Source organism: Pyricularia oryzae, chromosome 2 (assembly GCF_000002495.2).
Source record: "Pyricularia oryzae 70-15 chromosome 2, whole genome shotgun sequence".
NCBI lineage: Eukaryota > Fungi > Ascomycota > Sordariomycetes > Magnaporthales > Pyriculariaceae > Pyricularia > Pyricularia oryzae.
This window is the reverse complement of record NC_017850.1, coordinates 3,950,882-3,969,429: the sequence shown is the minus strand read 5'-3', so window position 1 is coordinate 3,969,429 and position 18,548 is coordinate 3,950,882. Positions and strand designations below refer to the sequence as shown.

The window sequence follows — 18,548 nt, the reverse complement described above, 5'->3', positions numbered from 1 at the left end:
CCCGGCTAGTACCGTGACATACCTCTGGGGTGACAGAGAACATATCACTACTCCCCTGGGGCGGGCAACTGTTTTTGAGCGCGCGCTCTCCGTTGGTCCAAAAGCTGGAGAAAAACGAAACAGAAAAGGAGCCAGCCCTGCCCACGAATGGGATTGGACGTTGGGAGTTTTGACTTTTGGGAGGGACAAGACGATAGAAAAAAAAATGTGGGTGCGCGGAAAGTCTTGTTTGGATTGTGTAGTTATGGTTTAGCTTTGTTTAGTGGCGGCTTTTGGCGTCGACGCCAGCTTGGTTGTCAATCGCAAGGATCTCAGGTTAGGTGGTCAGCCAGAACAAGCTGCTACAGAGCATGAGTGGTTATACCTGATTCCTCTCTCCTTGCCAACGACAAAGAGAAAAATAATAAGCAAATATAGCGACAGATCTCGGCTGAGACAACAGCCCGAGCAGAAGATTTTTTTGCAGACTTCAAAACAGACATGGGATGAACTACATGAGCTGAAGCAAGCTATCAGAGGTAGTTGACTCCATATTCCGACTTTTTTCTTTTCTTTTCTTCTTTTTCTTCTAGAACTATTTGTCCTCGTAGGAAGAGAGGGGAACTGAGGGAGGGGGGAAAGGCGAGACAAAGATACCCAAAAAGAAAGAGGTGGAACAGGCTGACAAGCAATGCAGACAAGACACAGACGGACGAGACCATTTGGCAAACCACCACCAGTCGGACAAAACCATGTTCCACGGGCTCCCAACAGCCGAATGCACAAATGATAACCCCCTTTACATGTCGTCACACACCTGCTTCTCACGGCCAGTTACTTGACTTGTGTGATGGGAGCTCCATTTTTTTTTTTTTTTTTTTTTTTTTTTTTGGAGCGGTTGACCTGTACGAACTGGCAAGCAATTGTACGGAGTAAATAAACATGGAGTGGAGTGGCACCAACTACTAATTCTGGCGACATTCCCCGAGTATATTATGTGCTCGATTTATACCACCAACGTGCGTCCAATTGCAACATGTAAAAATAAGTGCACCAATACGCATTCCAATCGACAAGAACACGAGAATGAGCATTTCCCTGATAACCAATAATAAGATTTGTATAGGTGTAAAGGTATCCGGGTCAAAAACAAAACAAAAAAAGCGACCGGTCTACTTACAGTAATGCAGGATTCCGTAATGTTCCAAACCCGAACGAAGCACTACCCCTGTTGTCGATCATATGCAACATCGCAAAATACCACGACAAGTATACACAACTGAAACGGTTTATTTTAGAAATTTTAAAGTATTTTTAGGAGTATTTGTTTAATTTAGTACCGTTAATCTCTCCCTTTAAAGCCCCCGTTTTTCGTAGTATTTATTATAAAAAGCTTTATAATCTCCTCTTCGGTGGCGATTTAGAACTAGAACTAGAACTAGATAGTTGAACACTTTCATTCAAACCCGTCCACTCACTTACATCGGTATTCTTACCCATTACATTATCTTGGGCCTACATCCATCCTAAAACTTGAGCAACTCTTTGAAGACATTTATTTCACCGATCAAACCCACCATCATGCATTTCAACACCGACTTTTTCGCCATCGCCCTCGTTGCCCTTCTTCAATTCGGCACCGCAACAGCCGTCTGCGACTTTATTATAAAGCAAAACGGAACACAGATCACATCGGGGAATATCTGGGCCGGAGCAACTGCGAATTTTCTAGTGAGCGGTAAATGGGCCGTTGTATCTGCCACTAGCGAATGCAAACTTAGCCTGAGCGGACTGCCCAACAACGAGAGCTACACTATACTCCCAACTCAAGACGAAGAAACAGAAGGAGAAGATATCGAGCAAGCCGACACCCCTGAGGCCTCATAGGGAGGACATAATATTGCCTCATGTGGAGAATGGCGCTGAAATGAGGTCAGGGCGCTTTTGCTTTTTCTTTCTTTCTTTTCTATCTTTTCTCTTATTTTCTTTTATTTTCTTTTGTTTCCTTGGGGAAAAAAAAGTCAGCCTTTCATTATAAAGCAGGCTTTTTAAATAGAAACCGCCCTTTTTTTCTCTTCTTTTCCACAGCACATGTAATCCACTTTTTGTACTTTGAAACCAAGAGCGGATACTGGTATCACTTGCAGTTGATCCCAAACTCGCTGTGGTATGTCCTGGAGATACAAGCATCCAAACAGGGATGATAATTATAGGTACAATAAAACTGGCTAGACACGGGGCGGGGGGTTCTCAGGAGCTGTTGCCCCGTTGAACACGTTATCTGTGTGGCTTTCTTCTTCTGTGCTTCTCCCTTTGCTTTTTCAGCTCCGCCTCGACTCCTTGTGACCGAAACTTTTTGCAAATGCTTGGCCATGCTCAAGAAACAGACACGGAAAAGAGATAAGAATTTCGCTCGATAGGCTTTCGAGACTAACAAGGAGTACGTTAGGTCTGACTTGGATTGTGTACTTGATTGTGTTTCTGCAATGACTGATGGGGTTTTGAATGGAAAAAAGTCGAATTTTATGTTTGTTACTTTACTTGTGGTCAAAGAAGAAAACGCGATGCTCTTGTCATTGCCACTGGTATCATAGCCGCGCATGCAAGGTGAGACGCCTCACACGTAGTACGGACGGGGGTATGCAAACTGTGCAAGCTGACAGCTTTTCGTTCCGACACAATGACCAATCACCCGATTTTCTGTGGCACTGGATCAGTTTGATAAGTCTGTGATGTGATTATGCAGGCAAGAAAAGGAGAGACGCGATTCCCAATGAGTAACCACAATAACTGAGCAAAAGGATGTATCTATTGACATGCGCAGCAAGCATCCAAAGCCACGCACGCAACTCGTATGCGTCACCAAACAAGCAAGACGCGAAAGGGTTTCCTGCTTGATAGTTTCGTCCTGGCGGTGCTTGTTGGACGGCAGACAGAAAATCTGCTTGTCCCGGCCGGACGGACGGGAACATGCATTGACTTTGTCCGCGAGAAGAACCCAGTAAGAGTTATCCGCAGGCGGGAATCGGAGATGGGTACCCACTCGCCTAACTAATCATCGCCTTCAGAAAGCGGGCTGGTGAATTCAGTCATGATGTTGACCTCAACTTTGTCGCCTGCCGGTATCCTCCCTTGTCATTTATTGTCCTTGCATATGAAACAGGGTGATGACAGTCTTGATGGACTTTTGCCATGGGCGAGGGCTGTTAGGGGTCAAGGCTTGAACTCCCCGGTTCATATATATTCTCCGATATTCTTGGGTTATCGCGGCCATGATTGGACCTTGACAATGTGAGATACTTTGTTTCGGGAGCGAGTAGATCTAAACGTTTTCTTGATAGTTCGGAATGATGAGCTCGGCACGCAATCGTGACGATCAGAAGAGACAAAAGAAGATGCAAAGGAGTGTGGTCGTAGTAGGGTCCATCGGGTAGAGCAGCAGACAAACAGACCTGGAGCGTATGTGTCACCATAACCCTTTCGGGTGCCTGCGTAGCCCTCTTTCACGAAACATAGCGGACGTGGCCTAAAGAGCTGAACACCTGAGTCCTGAAGTACCCGACAACGCGCAGTATCCCAACAATGTCACCACGTTTGCCGAACGAGCCCACATTTTGACGTCGGGCATCTATCTGTTGACACCACAAAAGCCAGCCAAGCCACCCCTCCCTTTTCTCTTTCTTTGACGGACCGGAAATCGGCGCATTCTTTGATTGTTCCTCTCGGAAAGGCTAACGATAAGCTCACGGCCGGTAGGCGAGGTGCATAAACATGTCGTGGACATTCTCCGTTTGTTGCTGCCCCGTCAGCGAACATTAGACTGAAACATCAACCCGTTTAATTCCTTGCCCGAATATTCGGGTAAAAAGGCAGTCAAATTGAGTCGCATAGCAGGATGGGTGCCTGTCATCTGCGAGAGCACTTTTGTATCTTGTAGCACAAATGTGCATGAAGCTAAACCGAGCCGTCGGGATGTCTGGAATGTCGTGTTCGACGCGATAGCGGCCAAGATGCCAAATCAGGGACTTCGACACTCGTCAATCCCCTAATGCCCAGTTCCGAGCTGCTATAATTGGTCGTCTTCTGGAATGAGGCGTCGATGCAGTGGAAGTCCCCCAGTGAAGCTGCATCTCCAACTAATAGCAGCCGACATATGAGCGTATTACCGACCCCGGCGCCATGTCTTCTGCCATATGCAGGACAATAAGGCCCCCTTGGGTTTGGAAAATGACCAACAGCTAGAGGCTGCAGGCAAACATGTTCGACATATGTGCATCCTCCAGGTGGTGAGCAAATTGGGCCGTTTGATTCCCTTTCGGTTCCTCGTTCGCTCTTCTCCGACAATATAATCAGCTGGCACTTCCGCAGGTTCGGACAAACGGGGAAGAGCCCCTATGGCAACTATAAATCCTCAAGTGTGCGTAGTATGCATGACTGATGAATGTATCCCAATCACGGTGGTGTGGTGAGTTGACGAGTTTGTGGAGTGAGTGATGTGGGATGAATGAAGAAGCAATCGGAACCCCCCCTCCATCCCACACATCAATCTCATCCCATCTAACCATGAACTCTTCTTCACCTTAGCAAGCTGACGGATCCAATAAAATCTGTACTCGGCAACCTTGAAAAGCTGACCGCAGCTCTCCACTGCCCGTCAACTGCAAGAAACTGCTGCCGAGCACCCCTTTTTTTGCTGTGCACTTAAAGAAGCTTGTGCATCTTCTCACGACGTTCTTTCTTCCTGGCCTGGTTGCTTCTTGAGCAGCCACACCACCGCCAACCAAAGCTTGGTCACGTATCTTTGCAAACAGCGTCTTGCAACAGTCGGCGCGCCTCACCTCGTTGCCATGTCAAGAATTCATCAATTCAGTACAGTGGTGCCGGTCTCGGTCCACAAAGGAACTGTTTTCATCCTCTTCGGTACTATTGCTGCGCTCCTGCTGGCTCACTCCATTTACAAGAGCTGGAGTCGACTTCGACACATCCCCGGCCCACCTGGCACCGGCTTGTCAAAATGGTGGATGTTTCGGAATGCTATGGGTGGCAGCATGCACCTGGCGTTGAAGGAAGCTGTTGACAAATATGGTGAGCTCCGTCGCCGACTTACCCCTCTGGTTCTTTGTCTCCACGTAACACTGGTTTCAGTACGCGGACCAAATAGTTGGCGCTGAGACACCTAATCGCAAACGCATGCAGGCTCTCTTGCACGCATCGGACCCAACACCTTGGTTACCAATGACCCAGATGTCCTCCGCAAGCTTTGGGCAGTACGTTCACCTTACAAGAAGAGTGACTTCTACCAAGCAGTGCGGTTCGATCCGGTGCGAGACAACCTGATCTCGATGAGGGATGACGATGAGCACAGCGTGCTCCGTAATAAGATGGCAGCAGGTGTGAGTGACAAAATATTCTGTTCTTCCTAAGATGGAGAGACGGCCAACCTCAGTCTCTCTCTCTCCATTTTTTTATGATTTGATCAAGTTTTTTTTTTACTTGGGCATTGTGTTGTTGCACCATGATTCGGCACCTACGCCCCTCCCCCTCGAGCGAGGGTTTATAAGCAAATGGGACGACACTAACATACCCCACAGTATGCAGGTAAAGGAAACGAAGGTTTAGAAAATGTCATCGACAAGGGGATCAGTGCCTTTATCGGCTTGATAGAGCGGAATTATGTCTCTGACGAGACCGCCTTCAGGCCCATGGACCTCGCTCGCAAGGTCCAGTACGCCAGCTTGGACATCATTGGTCTTCTTGGCCTTGGGGAGCGCTTCGGCTTTACCGACGAGGATACAGATGTTCACCAGTACATCAAAATCCTCGAGGAAAGCATGACCTCCATGATAATCTTGACCATCTTCCCGACCATGGCCAAACTGTTGCAGTCAAGGCTATTTCGCCGTCTCATGCCTTCGGAGCGGGACAAGATTGGCTTCGGCGTTTTTATCGGGTAAGCTAGGTTGGATCCCGCGCATCCCAGCAAATACCACATGGCACAGGTGCAACGTGGAGCAAATGGATGTTACGCATGCTCTGATCGACACGAAGGCTGACGTGACGAGGACACGGACAGGGTCGCCAAGCAATTCGTGACCGACAGGCTGGCCTCGGCCAACCCATACCGCAGAGACATGTTGGGGTCATTCCTGGCTCATGGGCTCACACGCGAGGAGGCCCAGGGCGAGTTGCTGCTGCAGATTGTGGCGGGCTCTGACACGACAGCCACAGCAATCCGCATGACCATGCTGTACGTCATGAGCTCGCACGTCGTGTATGAGCGGCTCGTCGCCGAGATTCGGCGATGGGCAGCCGACTCCTTGGCCGCGACTGGCAACGCATCTGTGCCTGCCACAGACTCAGAAGCAAGGGGCCTACCGTATTTGCAGGCCGTCATCAAAGAGGGCATGCGTATGCACCCGCCCGTGGCTGGTCTGATGGGTGTTGTCGTCCCTCCAGGTGGCGATGTGCTCTGCGGCATCAACGTACCAGAAGGTACCGAAGTTGGCTGGTCGGCGTTTTCTTTACAGAAACGTGAGGACATCTATGGCTTCGATGCAGCGTGCTTCCGGCCAGAGCGCTGGCTTGAAGCCGACCAGGAGAGCCTGCGGACTATGAATGCCACGTGGGATTTGATTTTCAAGTATGGCAAATGGCAATGCTTGGGCAAGCCTGTAGCCCTGATCGAGCTGAACAAGCTGTTTGTCGAGGTGAGTCTCAGTTTCTTTCATAACTGCTTGTTCGGATCCTGGATTCCTTCCTGCCGGACAAAAGTACTGTTGCGTTGCACCGTCAAGGCTGTATGCAGAACATGAACAGGGGCTTCACCTACCCCCAGTGGCTTCTGTTGTTTCCCACTTCATTATTTCTGCTGGTTCCGAGGCTGACAGATGCATGACCGCATGAAAAAAAAAGTTGCTCCGGAGGTACGACTTCGCCTTAGTCGACGCCGCCTCAGCCTTGAAATCAGATTTTGCCGGCATTTTCCTTCAGTCGGAGCTCATGGTCAAGGTGACCAGAGCTCAATAGAGAGAGGATTGAATCATCTGGCGGCTTTTTGCTACACAAGAGAGGCGGCTTAGTCTAGGCGTTTGCGCGAGCGAGCAAGAGGGATGGCAGACTGCAGCATGTTTTCTGGCTTTTGGGTTGGTTTTCGTGGTAACACACAAAGAGATAGGAGGCAGGTAGGCAGGCATATGTCGTATTTCGCCATGGCATTGAGCACTTGGCGGGATTTTCCATAGAGAACAGCATCCGCATTTTTGAAACCTTTATCACGTCGATTCGACTTATGGAATCAGAGAAATGAGGTCAAATTGATTGAAGCTTCGAAGTTCATGTTTGTCGCGTCAGATTGCAGTTAGTGGATGTCCTCGCTCGGCTGAAGCCGACAGTGGAGTGGAGGGAACTCGTAGTGGATGCTTACCTGCCCTTCCAGGGATTTGGTGAGGGACCCTTCCTTGTCAACGCACCAAAGACAGTGCGCAATCCAACCTGATCTCGCTAGAGCGTGGGGCAAGCACAATTTACGTTGCGACTTCTATGACCCGCCATCGGACGTCCAACTCCTAAAAGTCCTGGACTAATTTTTACAGCTCAAAAATATATACGAAACAAAAACACCAAAAACACACCAGAACTCAAACAGGAACAAGCTTGTGTAAATAGCGCGGCGCCGCCTAAATATGACATCCAGCAATGTGTCATGCTGTCAACTGAGGGAATTTTGTCTCAAGGCCGCCAGAGAGATCTCATCTGAATGCGCAGGTGGTGATGTTAGGCCACTCAACGAGGCCGCGGGCTGCGAAAGCCCCCTTGTAGAGCTACTCGGCCGTCAAGCGACCGTCATTGCAAAGGGTGCTTCAATCGATGCTGAGTCCTTCGCGCTTATCTCAAAGAGGATTGACGATCTCATCTCCATTTCGTACTCGAAATTCTATGCTTACATTTTCAAGGATTTGCCTTTTTGTTGGAGGGTATTGTACACGGATGCCAGCATTTTGAAGTTCTGCATTGTCTTCCTGGCATCGCCTTTGGCAGGTGGTAATCATTCTGCTTCACTGGCTCTCTCGTCCAAGCCCGATGATGCCTTGCTGGGGCAACTTGTCCAGCCTCTTGATCTTGCTATAATTCTCGCGGGCGCTGCGGGCAACAAGAGAGGCCGTCGCTGGGTAGAGCAAGCATTTTGCCTACTTGGAAAGATTTTCGATACATGTCAGTTCGAGTTAGGTTCAGAGACTGTCATAAAGACCCAAGATGACTCCCATCTTCCCAAGCGACTGAAGCTATCTCCAAGCAACGCTTCCCCCAGTGACTGGGAGACGGTGGCTTCATTCAAAACAAACGAGCCATTTACGCCACCAGTCAAGAATCCGGTGAGGAGGCTTGAGCAACTCTCGCTAGAATCATTTCAGTCCTACATGGACCGGCCTTCCGACTCGGATCTAGGACCCGAGCCTTTGATCATCACCGGTGTCACGGATGACTGGCCAGCTCGCACGACAAACCCATGGTGCAAGCCTGCCTACCTGCTATCACGCACTCTCAACGGCCAACGTCTAGTTCCCGTAGAAACTGGGAGGAGTTACGTTGATGAGGGCTGGGGTCAGAAGATAATTCCATTTGCCGCATTCTTGGAGGGCTACATCGACCGCCCGGCTGTATCTTCCTCGGCGGATCATGGCAGTAGAAACAGCGAAAGAACAGAGGGCGGTGGTACTGCAGGAAGCTTGCATAAACAGGCGTCCATAGCCTATCTAGCCCAGCATCAGCTGTTCGCCCAACTGCCCAGCTTACGAGACGACATCCGCATACCAGACTATTGCTATACTGCACCTCCACCCCCGCCGGCCTCGATGTTTCCCATGTCGGAACAGCGACCACCCGAGCTCGAGGATCCCATCTTGAACGCCTGGTTTGGACCTCCCGGGACGATCACGCCTCTACACACGGATCCATACCACAACATGCTCTCTCAGGTCGTAGGACGCAAATACGTTAGGCTCTATTCTCACCTGCAGACCCCTCGCATGGCCGCCCGAGGGGTGGAGGATGGGGTCGAGATGAGCAACACCAGTCACTTTGACGTTGGGGTGATGGAGGGCTGGGACGAGGCGAACGGTCAAGACGAGAAGGAGAGCCAGAAAAATGCTGTTGACTTTGGGAGCATTCCTTTTCTAGACTGCATCCTGGAGCCAGGAGATACCCTTTACATTCCTGTGGGCTGGTGGCACTACGTTAGAGGCTTGAGCGTCAGCTTCAGTGTCAGTTTTTGGTGGAACTGATAAAGAAGTCTTTTTGCATAGGCGCAAAGTTGAGCTGTAGACCGCTGAGGAAGGCAGAAGACAGGAGGGTGTAAGGAGGCAGACTTTTAGGCAGGGAGTGGGTTAAAGACGCAGCTAGATGCTATGGTGCTTTATCAATTTTTGGTTATTCTAACACGCGAATTTAAAATGTTTCCTGATGATAGGAATTACTGGCGCTTTCCAGATCTGACCAGACTACAGTAGGGTCTATTCAGAGAAGAGTGCTATGTATTTTTGGTTGAGAGCCAATAGTATGTACAAAGAAATTCAAAATGGGCCCTGAGTGGATCCATGTGATACAAATGGGGCGCGGTCAGGGGGTAAAATCTGAGATTGTGAATAGCCTCAAACTGTTTACTTCAAAGCCTGCACCACCGAGTTGTACGCAGCCTTAGGGTTGTAGTTGCTGTCGAACAACAGAGGGTTTCCCTGAGGCCGCCAGCTGTCGTTGTCGCGCACGCCCCAAGCCGTCTTCAGTATTTTTTTTTTTTTCGAGCGGTTAGCAAGCTGTAAAACTCATCAACGGGATCATATTCGAAAACACTTACGATTCCAACACAGGCAGGAACGGCCAAGCAGCCCTTGGTGACGGCGGCGTAGTCGTTGGCGTTGTTACCCTGGATGTCCAGCTCGGTGACGGCGACCTCCTTGACGCCCGAGTCGGCGAGGGCCTTGATGGCCTGGGCGAGGCCGTTGCCCTGGCCCGACTGCAAGTGACCCTGGCTGCCGATGCCGTCGATGGGAACGCCGGCGGCGAGCCACTTCTTGACGTGGGCCACCATGCCCTTGGTCAGCTTGGCCGCGTTGGGGCTGTCCAGGTTGTAATCGTTGATGTACAACTTGGCGTTGGGGTCGGCCTTGCGCGCCGCCTCAAAGGCGATGCGGACAAAGTCCTCGCCCAGGACGCGCGAGAAGACGGATTGGCGCATGGTGCCATCCTCGTTGAAGATCTCGTTGACGACGTCCTGGTAAAAAGAAAAGAAAAGTGGGTTTTGGTTAGTGGCTTGGATGGGGTCTTACTTGGAGTAATTATAGTACGACAAGGGGTAGAAGAGAAGGCGAAGAAGAAGAAAGGTGAGACATACCCATGCTCGAATCTTGCCCTTCCATCGGCCCATCACTGTTGCCACATGGTTCTGGATAACAGTAGTCAACTGATTGCGGTCGTTGATGTTGTTGACCCACCCCGGGCTGTTGTTTTGGGAACCGCATTGTCAGCTTAGGATCTTGCAACTAAACTTTCATCAACTGGTTCCGATGGGGACGCGTCCTTACAGCTGACTGTGCCAGATCAGAGTGTGGCCCCTGATGCTCTTGTTGTTTGACACGGCAAAGTTGACCAGGGCATCGGCCGGAGCCCAGTTGTACTGTCCGCGGGTGTTCTCGAGCGACTGCCACTTCATGCTGTTCTCTGGCGTGACCTGACCAAAGTCTGCCTTGATGATGGCAGAGTTCTTGCCAGTGTTCAAGAGACCTTGCTATAAGACGGGAGAAGAAACAAACAAAGTCAGCTTCTGGTGTTCGGTGCAGGCTTGAAACATTTAATTCACTCACGTCTGTCGCAGTTCCAAAGTACAGCTTGCCCTTGGCCTTCATGAGAGCATCGATGCTCTGCTGTGCCTGACGGGCGCTGAGCTCGGCTTCGGGAGTAGGCGCCGCCAAGGCGGCCAGGGGAGCCAAGCCCAAGAGAACACTTGATGCCTTCATGATAATGATCGTGGGATGTCTGGGGTGATGACAAGACTGTGAAGAATGTGACTAGGCGAACAAACAAGGGCAGCAAAGTGGCCGGAGAGAACGACTGGAGTGCAGAGGGGTGACCTGGGAAAGATCATGATGTTCAACAGGGTGGCGGCGACATCCAACGTGAAATATATACTCGCATCATACAGTATGTAGATGGCATCGAGGGCTCCCTTTTTGGTGGCTCCGCCACTGTCTACCGTCGACAGACTGATTTATTCCATCAGTCAGAAGCGCCGAACGGCTATAATCAGACAAGCAGTCGACCCACGCAGATGTGAAGATGACCTCGATTTGTTTCAAACAAGGGGTCCTTGATCCCCACATGGTCCAAGGGGCCTTTTGCCAGCAACACGGTTGTAAATGTAGCGATATTTAGCAACAGTTACCGAAAGTGATGGGATCATAGACCACGACCAAACTTGGCATAACGGATATTACATACCGCCCATGACAAGCCTCCGTTAGCAAGGTGGTACACGCACATACTAGGTATAGTACGTATCCCTGCATGATTACATCGCCATGAGCCCGTTGGCCGGTTGCACTCATCGCCAAGTCTGGTACGCATCCATCACAGCCCCTCCCCGCCCTTGAAGGACTCGGAAGTCCACTGCCGCGGTACCCGCCCACGAACAATCCGGCTTTGCCAATTCCTGCAATCAGCTCTTAGAAAGCTTGGCTCTTTTCGGTACTTGCTGGGGAGGGGGTTTGTTGCATTGAGGCTCAGCAAGGGGGAGGATGGTATTTTGTGGGGTAGCATTTTAGCCGAGCCATACTTCGTCACAACTAGAAAGCTTTTTTTCCCCATCCAAATCTGGACCGCGCCTTGATGGAATGACATATTGCTTCTCTTTTCCTAATCCGGAAACTGTTTTGATGGGAAAAGAAAAAAAAATAGGAGGGAGGAAAAGCCGTAATCATTTAGCTAGGTACACAACCAGCGCAAGCTAAGATTCATTCGGACGCCTCGGCAAATCCAGATAATTACCAACTACGGTACGGAGCTTGGGGAGCTCCCATTGCAATCTCCTCCTTCTACCAACTTGATACCAGCTAGGCTTACCCCTGCCCTGACAGTGATAAAAGCCCCCGCCCAATTGGATTATTTCGCCATTATTTCGCCAACAGATAGGTGATCACCGGCAGATCGTTTGCCGGGTGCTGCTTTCCGCCAATGGGAGTGCGCACAGAAAAACCATATCTCTCTGCAAGGTAATTTACTCGCTGTCGTGGATTAGGTGAATAGTGAATACATGCGCTCTCGCTCTGCCTGAACCTCCAACTTCCCATGGCGCAGTTCATCTGTATTTTAACCGCATATGTTTGACACAATGACATCGAATCGACCTCATTTCGCTCATTCACGATTCATTGTGCAGGCTTGAATTACTTTCTAATTAATGTCTATACCGCAAAATATATTCCCAAACACAAATTTCAATGAAACCCGAACTATATGTGCATCCATTCTATCTCGGGCACGTGAACAACTGCCGCGAGACACAAATGAGCAGCAGGCACCTTCGGCGGTAGAACCCTATAGCATCTGCGTGTCTATACCAGTCAATAAACAGGAAAGTCGGCAGATTGAAAAAAAAACAATAATAATCATAAGCTACCAAGAAAAAGCCATGCCGGCAGTTGGACTAAATTGACTAAATCTAGACCTGATATTATAAAAAAGTAAGCGGGTAAATATGCAAGCTGGCGACTCGTATTAACGAACATTTCGTCCCCGCAAGCAGTATAAACCACTTACAGCTCACCAATCATGCAGTGTATATGGGCTCTACCCTAGCCCAAAAGAGATATCACAAAGGACACTCGTGGAAAGAAAATATCAGTGACTTAAACCCACTTCTCCGTATGTAACCTACCAAGATAAGCATTCCTCCTGATCATTCATCTGCTTGGAATGTCTGAGACGCATCTCTGCGATAGTTTTTCCGTCAACATCAACTACAGATTTTGCAGGGGGATCCTGCTTCCGCAAAGGCTCTTCAGGCTCGCAATCGGCTCTGTGATCCACCAGAACCCCATGGTCTCCATCTCCATCTTCCGGCTTGCAATTACACCCGTGACGCAGCCGAAATTCGGTCGGACTCATGTCCTCATATATTGCAACAGCCTGTTTGGCAACCGCGAGTTTTGCGTAGCGCCCACTGGCTGCAACGGCATGGCACCGCACCTCGCCATGTATCATGCAGGCAGCAACAACCTTGACGGCTCCGGTGACAAGTCCCTCACCCTGTACATCGTCCGGAATCTCATGTACCATCAACCGAAAGGAGGAACAGCCGAACTGGGTTGTGATGATGCTGGTAATATGCGTGACTGGGTGTTTGGATGAGTACATGTCGTATATGGACATGTCTGCAAAATACGGCTTGATATGCCGGTCAAAAAACCCAACAACTGCACTGTAGTCATATCCAGTGTCAACGAACAGGGCACCCACGTAAGCCTCTAGGATGTCGGGCAGACACTTGGGTGGGTGATGGACCTCTATCCAAAAGTCCCGTGCATAGTCCTCCTCTCTCTGGCCACGTCTAACCGCCAGCTGTCTGGCCTCTTCGCGTTTCTTGGTGACCAGTTCGGCCCACTCAGTTATGCTCCCACCAAGTGCTGGCTGCATGTGTATCAAATGGCGATGGAACCCAAGCCCGACAGCCACGCAGCCGAAGAACTGATTCGAGACCATTGCCATCTTGTGCTCTGTCAGCCATTGAGGATCCTTGTCCGGGTGTTTCTTGAAGAGATAGTCAACGCAGACCATGTCGAGCAGCGAATCACCCAGGAACTCGAGTCTCTGATAGCTTGGTATGTTTTCATACTGCCTCGGGTACGATGGATGCATAAAGGCGCAGCGCAGAAGGCGGGGGTTCTTGAACCTGTAGCCCATCTTGTTCTTTATTTGACTACAGAGTTCAAGCTGTGTCTGGGACGGTGGGGTAGACAACCACTCCGGGCACTGGTAAGATGCATAGTAGTCACTCCACGCTTGCATGGTGTGGGTTTTGCTGTGTGTCATGACAGTGACAGCTTTAACAGCCAGATCAAAGTTTGGAGAGCTCTGAGCTTGAGCTGTCAAATATGCAGCACCGATGAGGGCCTCGCAAACATCGGCAATGGACTTGTCCCCCAGTGCATGCTCATCGTCCACCTCCGTCTTTTTGCCCTTGAGCAGTTTCAGTCCCGGGGGATACCATGTGCGCCGGTTGAAGGACTTGGATCGAATATGCTCTTGGAGGTTGGATTCCAGGGCCCAGTTCAGTAGATTCTTGTTGCAAATGTCCAACATCCGCTCAACGTGGTATTCAAACTCGTCACCCTCAACTAGCGTATACAACGCAATCGAAGTGGCCATTTTGAGAAAACAATCACCCAGAAACTCTAGTCGCTCGTAGTTCTGGCCCATTCCGCTCTGGAAGTTGATGGGCGCTTCATCATGGTCGTCGGAGTTGTCACTGTCCTTGGTCATGGCTATAAGGGCAATGTCGATTGGAATATCAAGACCCAGATTTTGGCATGCTTCCAGGGAAATTAGGCTGTTCTCCAGACGGTATATGATGGCCGGGAAAGTATAGGCCATTACCACAGTATCCACGGGTATCTGTTAAACGTCAGCAATCGTAGCCTTGTCAATGCATCTTTTATTTTCGCCAGTTGATAACAACCTACCTGAGATATTAAGAGTGTTTCCAGGACAAGGTAGCAGGTTTGCGGGCCTGTCGAATTCTCACCATCCGTCTCGTCCAATAGGTTCCGCCGTAGAGGCGCAAGCTCTGCCTCTACAACTGGTTGATCTTGACGACTATTGTGTCCTGCTCGGGACTTTTTCCATAAACTAACACTGTAGTTCAGAATGGTGTGCTCCACAGCCCTCCATTTTGAGGGAGCCGGGACTCCTTCCGGGACTTTATCCTGCGGCTTGAGGTCGCGGCGTACTTTGCGCATGAAGAACTTACGGGACCCATCAAAAGGGTCAGAGACATACTTGTCTTGGAAGAACTCGTCTGGTTCATTGAAGTTGTACGGCACACGATCAGTAGTCGTCGTGCGATGCACAGTGGCCCAGTCGATAATCCTCTCAGGGTTGACCAAGCTTGAAAGGTCAGTTCCGTGCTCGATTCCTGTACTTGGAGCCAGAAAGTATGGCATGTCGGTTCCAGAAGCTTGAAAGTCTTTGCTGAAAATATCACGGAAAATACAAAGCGTAAAAGCGCAAATTCCTTCAACCTGCGTGGTCGTCGGGCTCCAAGGATGTGCAAGCGGTATGCAGCGAACATTTGATCTACGGCTGCTTCCTTTGCCGAAGAAGAGTGGAAATTGTGCAATTTCTGGGAGGGGCTTTCTTGTGAGCAACAGGATAGGTCGCGAGTGGTAATATGCTGCTCCTGGCTGGGCAAGACTGAGGACCATGGCGTAGAGTTCTGTCAGAGGTCCAACCTCAGACCACAAGACTGGCTTAGTGCGCATATTGTACGACTTCCTCTTCTTGGAGCTGACGGCCAGGCGCGCGTTCCTCATAGCCGGAAGGACCTTGGCCAACGTGGACTTTAGGTGGTCGTCGAGATAGTTGCTGTTGTAGAGCTGGATGCACATGGCATAAGCCGCTGCGCACTTTGCGAGCTGTTTTGACCGGTATACGCCACCCATTGCACTTCTCAAGGGCGACGATGCGGGCAGATACACCTCGCCCTGGAACCCACCAAAGACCGGGACAACAGTGTAATCGACACTGAGTATCTCGTCGGGCCTGGCTGGCAGCGTAGCGACAAACTCTGCCAAAACAACCAGACTTTGTTTGAAGGTCAAACTTGCTTTGCTACCGGGAACGACAAAGATCTTCTGACTTTGGTCGCCTCGCAGGACATCGTCGACTTCCGCCTTCTCCATAATCCTATCCTTTGGCAGGGAGAGGCAAAAGTCACGCATTTTCTGCTCGTTGACTCTGTCTTGGAACCATCTTCTATTGTGCTCTGGATTGCCAAACTCAGTCATATGAATGAACCACGAGTTCCTCATTCGTGCCCTGCCACGAGACTGAATATATTGAATGGTTGTTCCGTGGAGGTCGAATCGGATCACTACGTTGCACCCCGGGATATCCAGTCCCTCCTCGGCGATCGAAGTGGCGAAGAGGCAGTTGATCTCACCGTCCCGGAATCTTGAGACTGTTTGCTCTTGCTGCCGTGTGGTGGTGAAGGCCGCATTCCCACCCCTTCCTGCTCCTATCTACAGTAGTTCACCAATCAGCCAGTCAGCTATTTGTCAATCCTTCAATGTTAACAAGCCAATGGGTAGTGAAATTACCAGAAATGCCCCTTTCAAATCAGGGATCTTGGTCCTAATCTCGGCCTGCTCACAAAGCGCATTCAAAAGAACTGCAGTGTCGCGACGCTTCACAAAGACGATGCATTGTATCGCATTGCCAGCACTAGCCTGACTGAAACACTCTGCTAGGATCTCGATGAGCTTGTGGGTTTTGGTCGAAAGGGATCCATCCTCGGGTGGACTGAAAGACCACTGTTGGACAAGACTGAGAGCTTCACGAGCATTGCTGACTTCATGACTGCTTTCGCCTACTTCATCGGGATCCCGAGCTCGGCTGCCTTCGACTCTGCCATCCAGGGTTGAGACTGCTTCTTCCCGGAAGCAAAGCTCCCATAGTTTGTCTGCACACCAGGCCCCGAGCTCGGTCACAGCAAATTCTGCTGAGTCAAATGTTTGTTTGAAGAGGGGATGATTGCCAACCAACTCGCGGAGTTGGTTGCACAGCTCCGTGTTTTCCTGTCGAAGCACGCGTGCATATGATTTCCTGACCTCTTGTGGTCTGCTTCCAATGACTTTCAGTAGGTCTCGGTCCGATATTGTCGCTATTTCACTGTGCAGAAGACTTTCCAGCTCATGTGTAGCTCTTTCATAACTTATGCAAGTGTCCTTGGTGTCAATGGGAGATGCCGTCATGCCAAAGATTCGAGGTCGTTTCTGACAGTCTTCCTCCATGAGATAGAAGTCCTTGATAATCCTCGCGTATACATGGTTCTTTTTGGCATGGTGTGCCTCATCAAACACAACCAAGCTAACTTGGCTAATGTTCAGGTAGGAGCGGTGTAGACACCTGTACAGGATCTCGGCGGTACATACAACCACCTCCTGCTCCTGAAGTAGCTTTTCAAAGTATTCCTTTGAGTACCAGAGGTTCCTCACCGTGTCGCCATGAAGACCCGTAACAGGAAAATCCAGATTGGCTCGAATGTGGTCTGTTTGTTGACGTACCAAGGCGACCTTGTCGACTAAAAAGAACGTGATACGCTTTTCTCTGCCCTGCCATCTTGCCCCTAATTCAAGCTCAATGATGTGACGGATTAGCAGAATTGCAATGAGTGTCTTCCCGGTGCCGGTGTCAAGGACGGCTATGGTGTTTTTCTGCTTGGCCCTCTCAAAAAGCTCGATCTGGTACTCGCGAGGCCCTTCGATGACCCTCTCTCGGGGTCTAGTTCTAGTAGGGCGTGTTTCCAAAGTCTCATCACTTGAGAAAAGCTCCCTAATCCCAGATCTTCTGCTCTTGGTCGCAGATGGAAGTGAGAGCCGAATCTTGTTGTCGTTGACCCATGATTCGAAAGCTGCTTGATCTGCTCGTTTTCTTTCGGATATCTTGCGTGGTTTCGAGGGATCTGGGTTGGCCACAAGTCTCACGGCTTCGTCTTCGCTATCCTGGTCGATCCTATCGTCATCATAGCGAGACTTGGCGGCTTTATCAGGAGACTTCAACCCATCGTGAACTTCCATGATGGTTAAGTGTGATTTTGTATTAGGTTTGGCGTACTTGGCACATTTCCTGCTTAGGGGGTAGTGAGTGAAAAGTGAAGATGAGCCGATGAAAATTAGTTTGGTAGGATTCTAGAAGTCTTTGGTCTGAAAAACAGTTGCTAGCACCCCAAAGAGGGATTTTTCATAACCAGATCTTGGCCTATCAGATCCTGATGATATCTGGCTCTGTGACTGGTTTAGATCAAATTGGGTTTGCGGTTTGGGAAAAAGGAAGCGAAGCAAAGAGAACGATGAGAGATCGGGACTGTTGAAAGGCCATATCAAAAAAATATTGATGCAGGCTCCTAGGACACTTTACCAACCAGGCCGGCAGGCACTGTAGGGGACAGCCGTATGCAAACAGGGAAACAGCCCAGGGAGGTTGTTTGCTGGCCTGGTTGCTCCCTAGTTTGCCAAAAACCAAACTAAGCATGAATAAGAAAGCGCCAGACCTCGCTGCAATTTCATCGATTTTTTTTTAAATTATCCTTCAAAGCCGTGTTTCTCCCTGTGTCCGAAACGTTGTATCTCCTACCCATATCGGGCACGTCAACAAAGTTAATTACTTACATCTACCTATAATGTAAGGTAGGTTATGTATGCGCCCGCAATTCAGATTGTGAATGTTAGTGTTGTCATCTCAATTTTGGTCGAGTGCCTCCCCAGGTTGAGGACGAAGTAGAGGTGTGGTGAATATAAAAAGAT

At 49.8% G+C, this 18,548-nt stretch overlaps 5 protein-coding genes across 5 annotated transcripts; 3 read left to right on the top strand and 2 right to left on the bottom strand.

The window, feature by feature from the left end:
* Positions 1-1,426: 1,426 nt before the first annotated feature.
* Positions 1,427-1,916, top strand: MGG_14793 (uncharacterized protein). Its single transcript, XM_003714471.1, has one exon. The coding sequence runs from the start codon at positions 1,561-1,563 to the stop codon at positions 1,864-1,866; it is 306 nt and encodes a 101-aa protein (XP_003714519.1). The 5' UTR covers positions 1,427-1,560; the 3' UTR covers positions 1,867-1,916.
* A 2,910-nt stretch (positions 1,917-4,826) lies between these two features.
* On the top strand, positions 4,827-7,063 carry MGG_01544 (uncharacterized protein; the record flags this gene model as incomplete). Its single annotated transcript, XM_003714470.1, has 5 exons — positions 4,827-5,064; positions 5,176-5,372; positions 5,571-5,929; positions 6,053-6,686; positions 6,892-7,063. The coding sequence occupies 5 exons, from the start codon at positions 4,827-4,829 to the stop codon at positions 7,003-7,005; spliced, it is 1,542 nt and encodes a 513-aa protein (XP_003714518.1). The 3' UTR covers positions 7,006-7,063.
* A 508-nt stretch (positions 7,064-7,571) lies between these two features.
* Positions 7,572-9,577, top strand: MGG_01543 (JmjC domain-containing protein 5). Its single transcript, XM_003714469.1, has one exon. The coding sequence runs from the start codon at positions 7,662-7,664 to the stop codon at positions 9,258-9,260; it is 1,599 nt and encodes a 532-aa protein (XP_003714517.1). The 5' UTR covers positions 7,572-7,661; the 3' UTR covers positions 9,261-9,577.
* MGG_01542 (glycosyl hydrolase family 10) lies at positions 9,454-11,444 on the bottom strand. Its single transcript, XM_003714468.1, has 5 exons — positions 10,836-11,444; positions 10,557-10,759; positions 10,367-10,472; positions 9,830-10,246; positions 9,454-9,752 (listed from the first exon to the last, which is right to left on the bottom strand). The coding sequence occupies exons 1-5, from the start codon at positions 10,986-10,988 to the stop codon at positions 9,636-9,638; spliced, it is 996 nt and encodes a 331-aa protein (XP_003714516.1). The 5' UTR covers positions 10,989-11,444; the 3' UTR covers positions 9,454-9,635.
* A 1,456-nt stretch (positions 11,445-12,900) lies between these two features.
* MGG_01541 (dicer-like protein 1) lies at positions 12,901-17,942 on the bottom strand (the record flags this gene model as incomplete). Its single annotated transcript, XM_003714467.1, has 3 exons — positions 16,344-17,942; positions 14,709-16,265; positions 12,901-14,640 (listed from the first exon to the last, which is right to left on the bottom strand). Exons 1-3 carry the CDS (start codon positions 17,820-17,822, stop codon positions 12,901-12,903), a joined length of 4,776 nt encoding a protein of 1,591 aa, XP_003714515.1. The 5' UTR covers positions 17,823-17,942.
* Between the last annotated feature and the right edge of the window lie 606 nt (positions 17,943-18,548).

Bases quoted from the DNA above. Each gene is read 5' to 3' on its own strand.
- MGG_14793 (XM_003714471.1), top strand. From the start codon at position 1,561: ATGCATTTCAACACCGACTTTTTCGCCATCGCCCTCGTTGCCCTTCTT.
- MGG_01543 (XM_003714469.1), top strand. From the start codon at position 7,662: ATGACATCCAGCAATGTGTCATGCTGTCAACTGAGGGAATTTTGTCTC.
- MGG_01542 (XM_003714468.1), bottom strand. From the start codon at position 10,988: ATGAAGGCATCAAGTGTTCTCTTGGGCTTGGCTCCCCTGGCCGCCTTG. The intron at 10,473-10,556 runs GTAAGGACGCGT...CCAAAACAACAG, and splicing joins CTGATCTGGCACAGTCAGCT to CCCGGGGTGGGTCAACAACA. The intron at 10,247-10,366 runs GTATGTCTCACC...TCTTTTTACCAG, and splicing joins AGGGCAAGATTCGAGCATGG to GACGTCGTCAACGAGATCTT.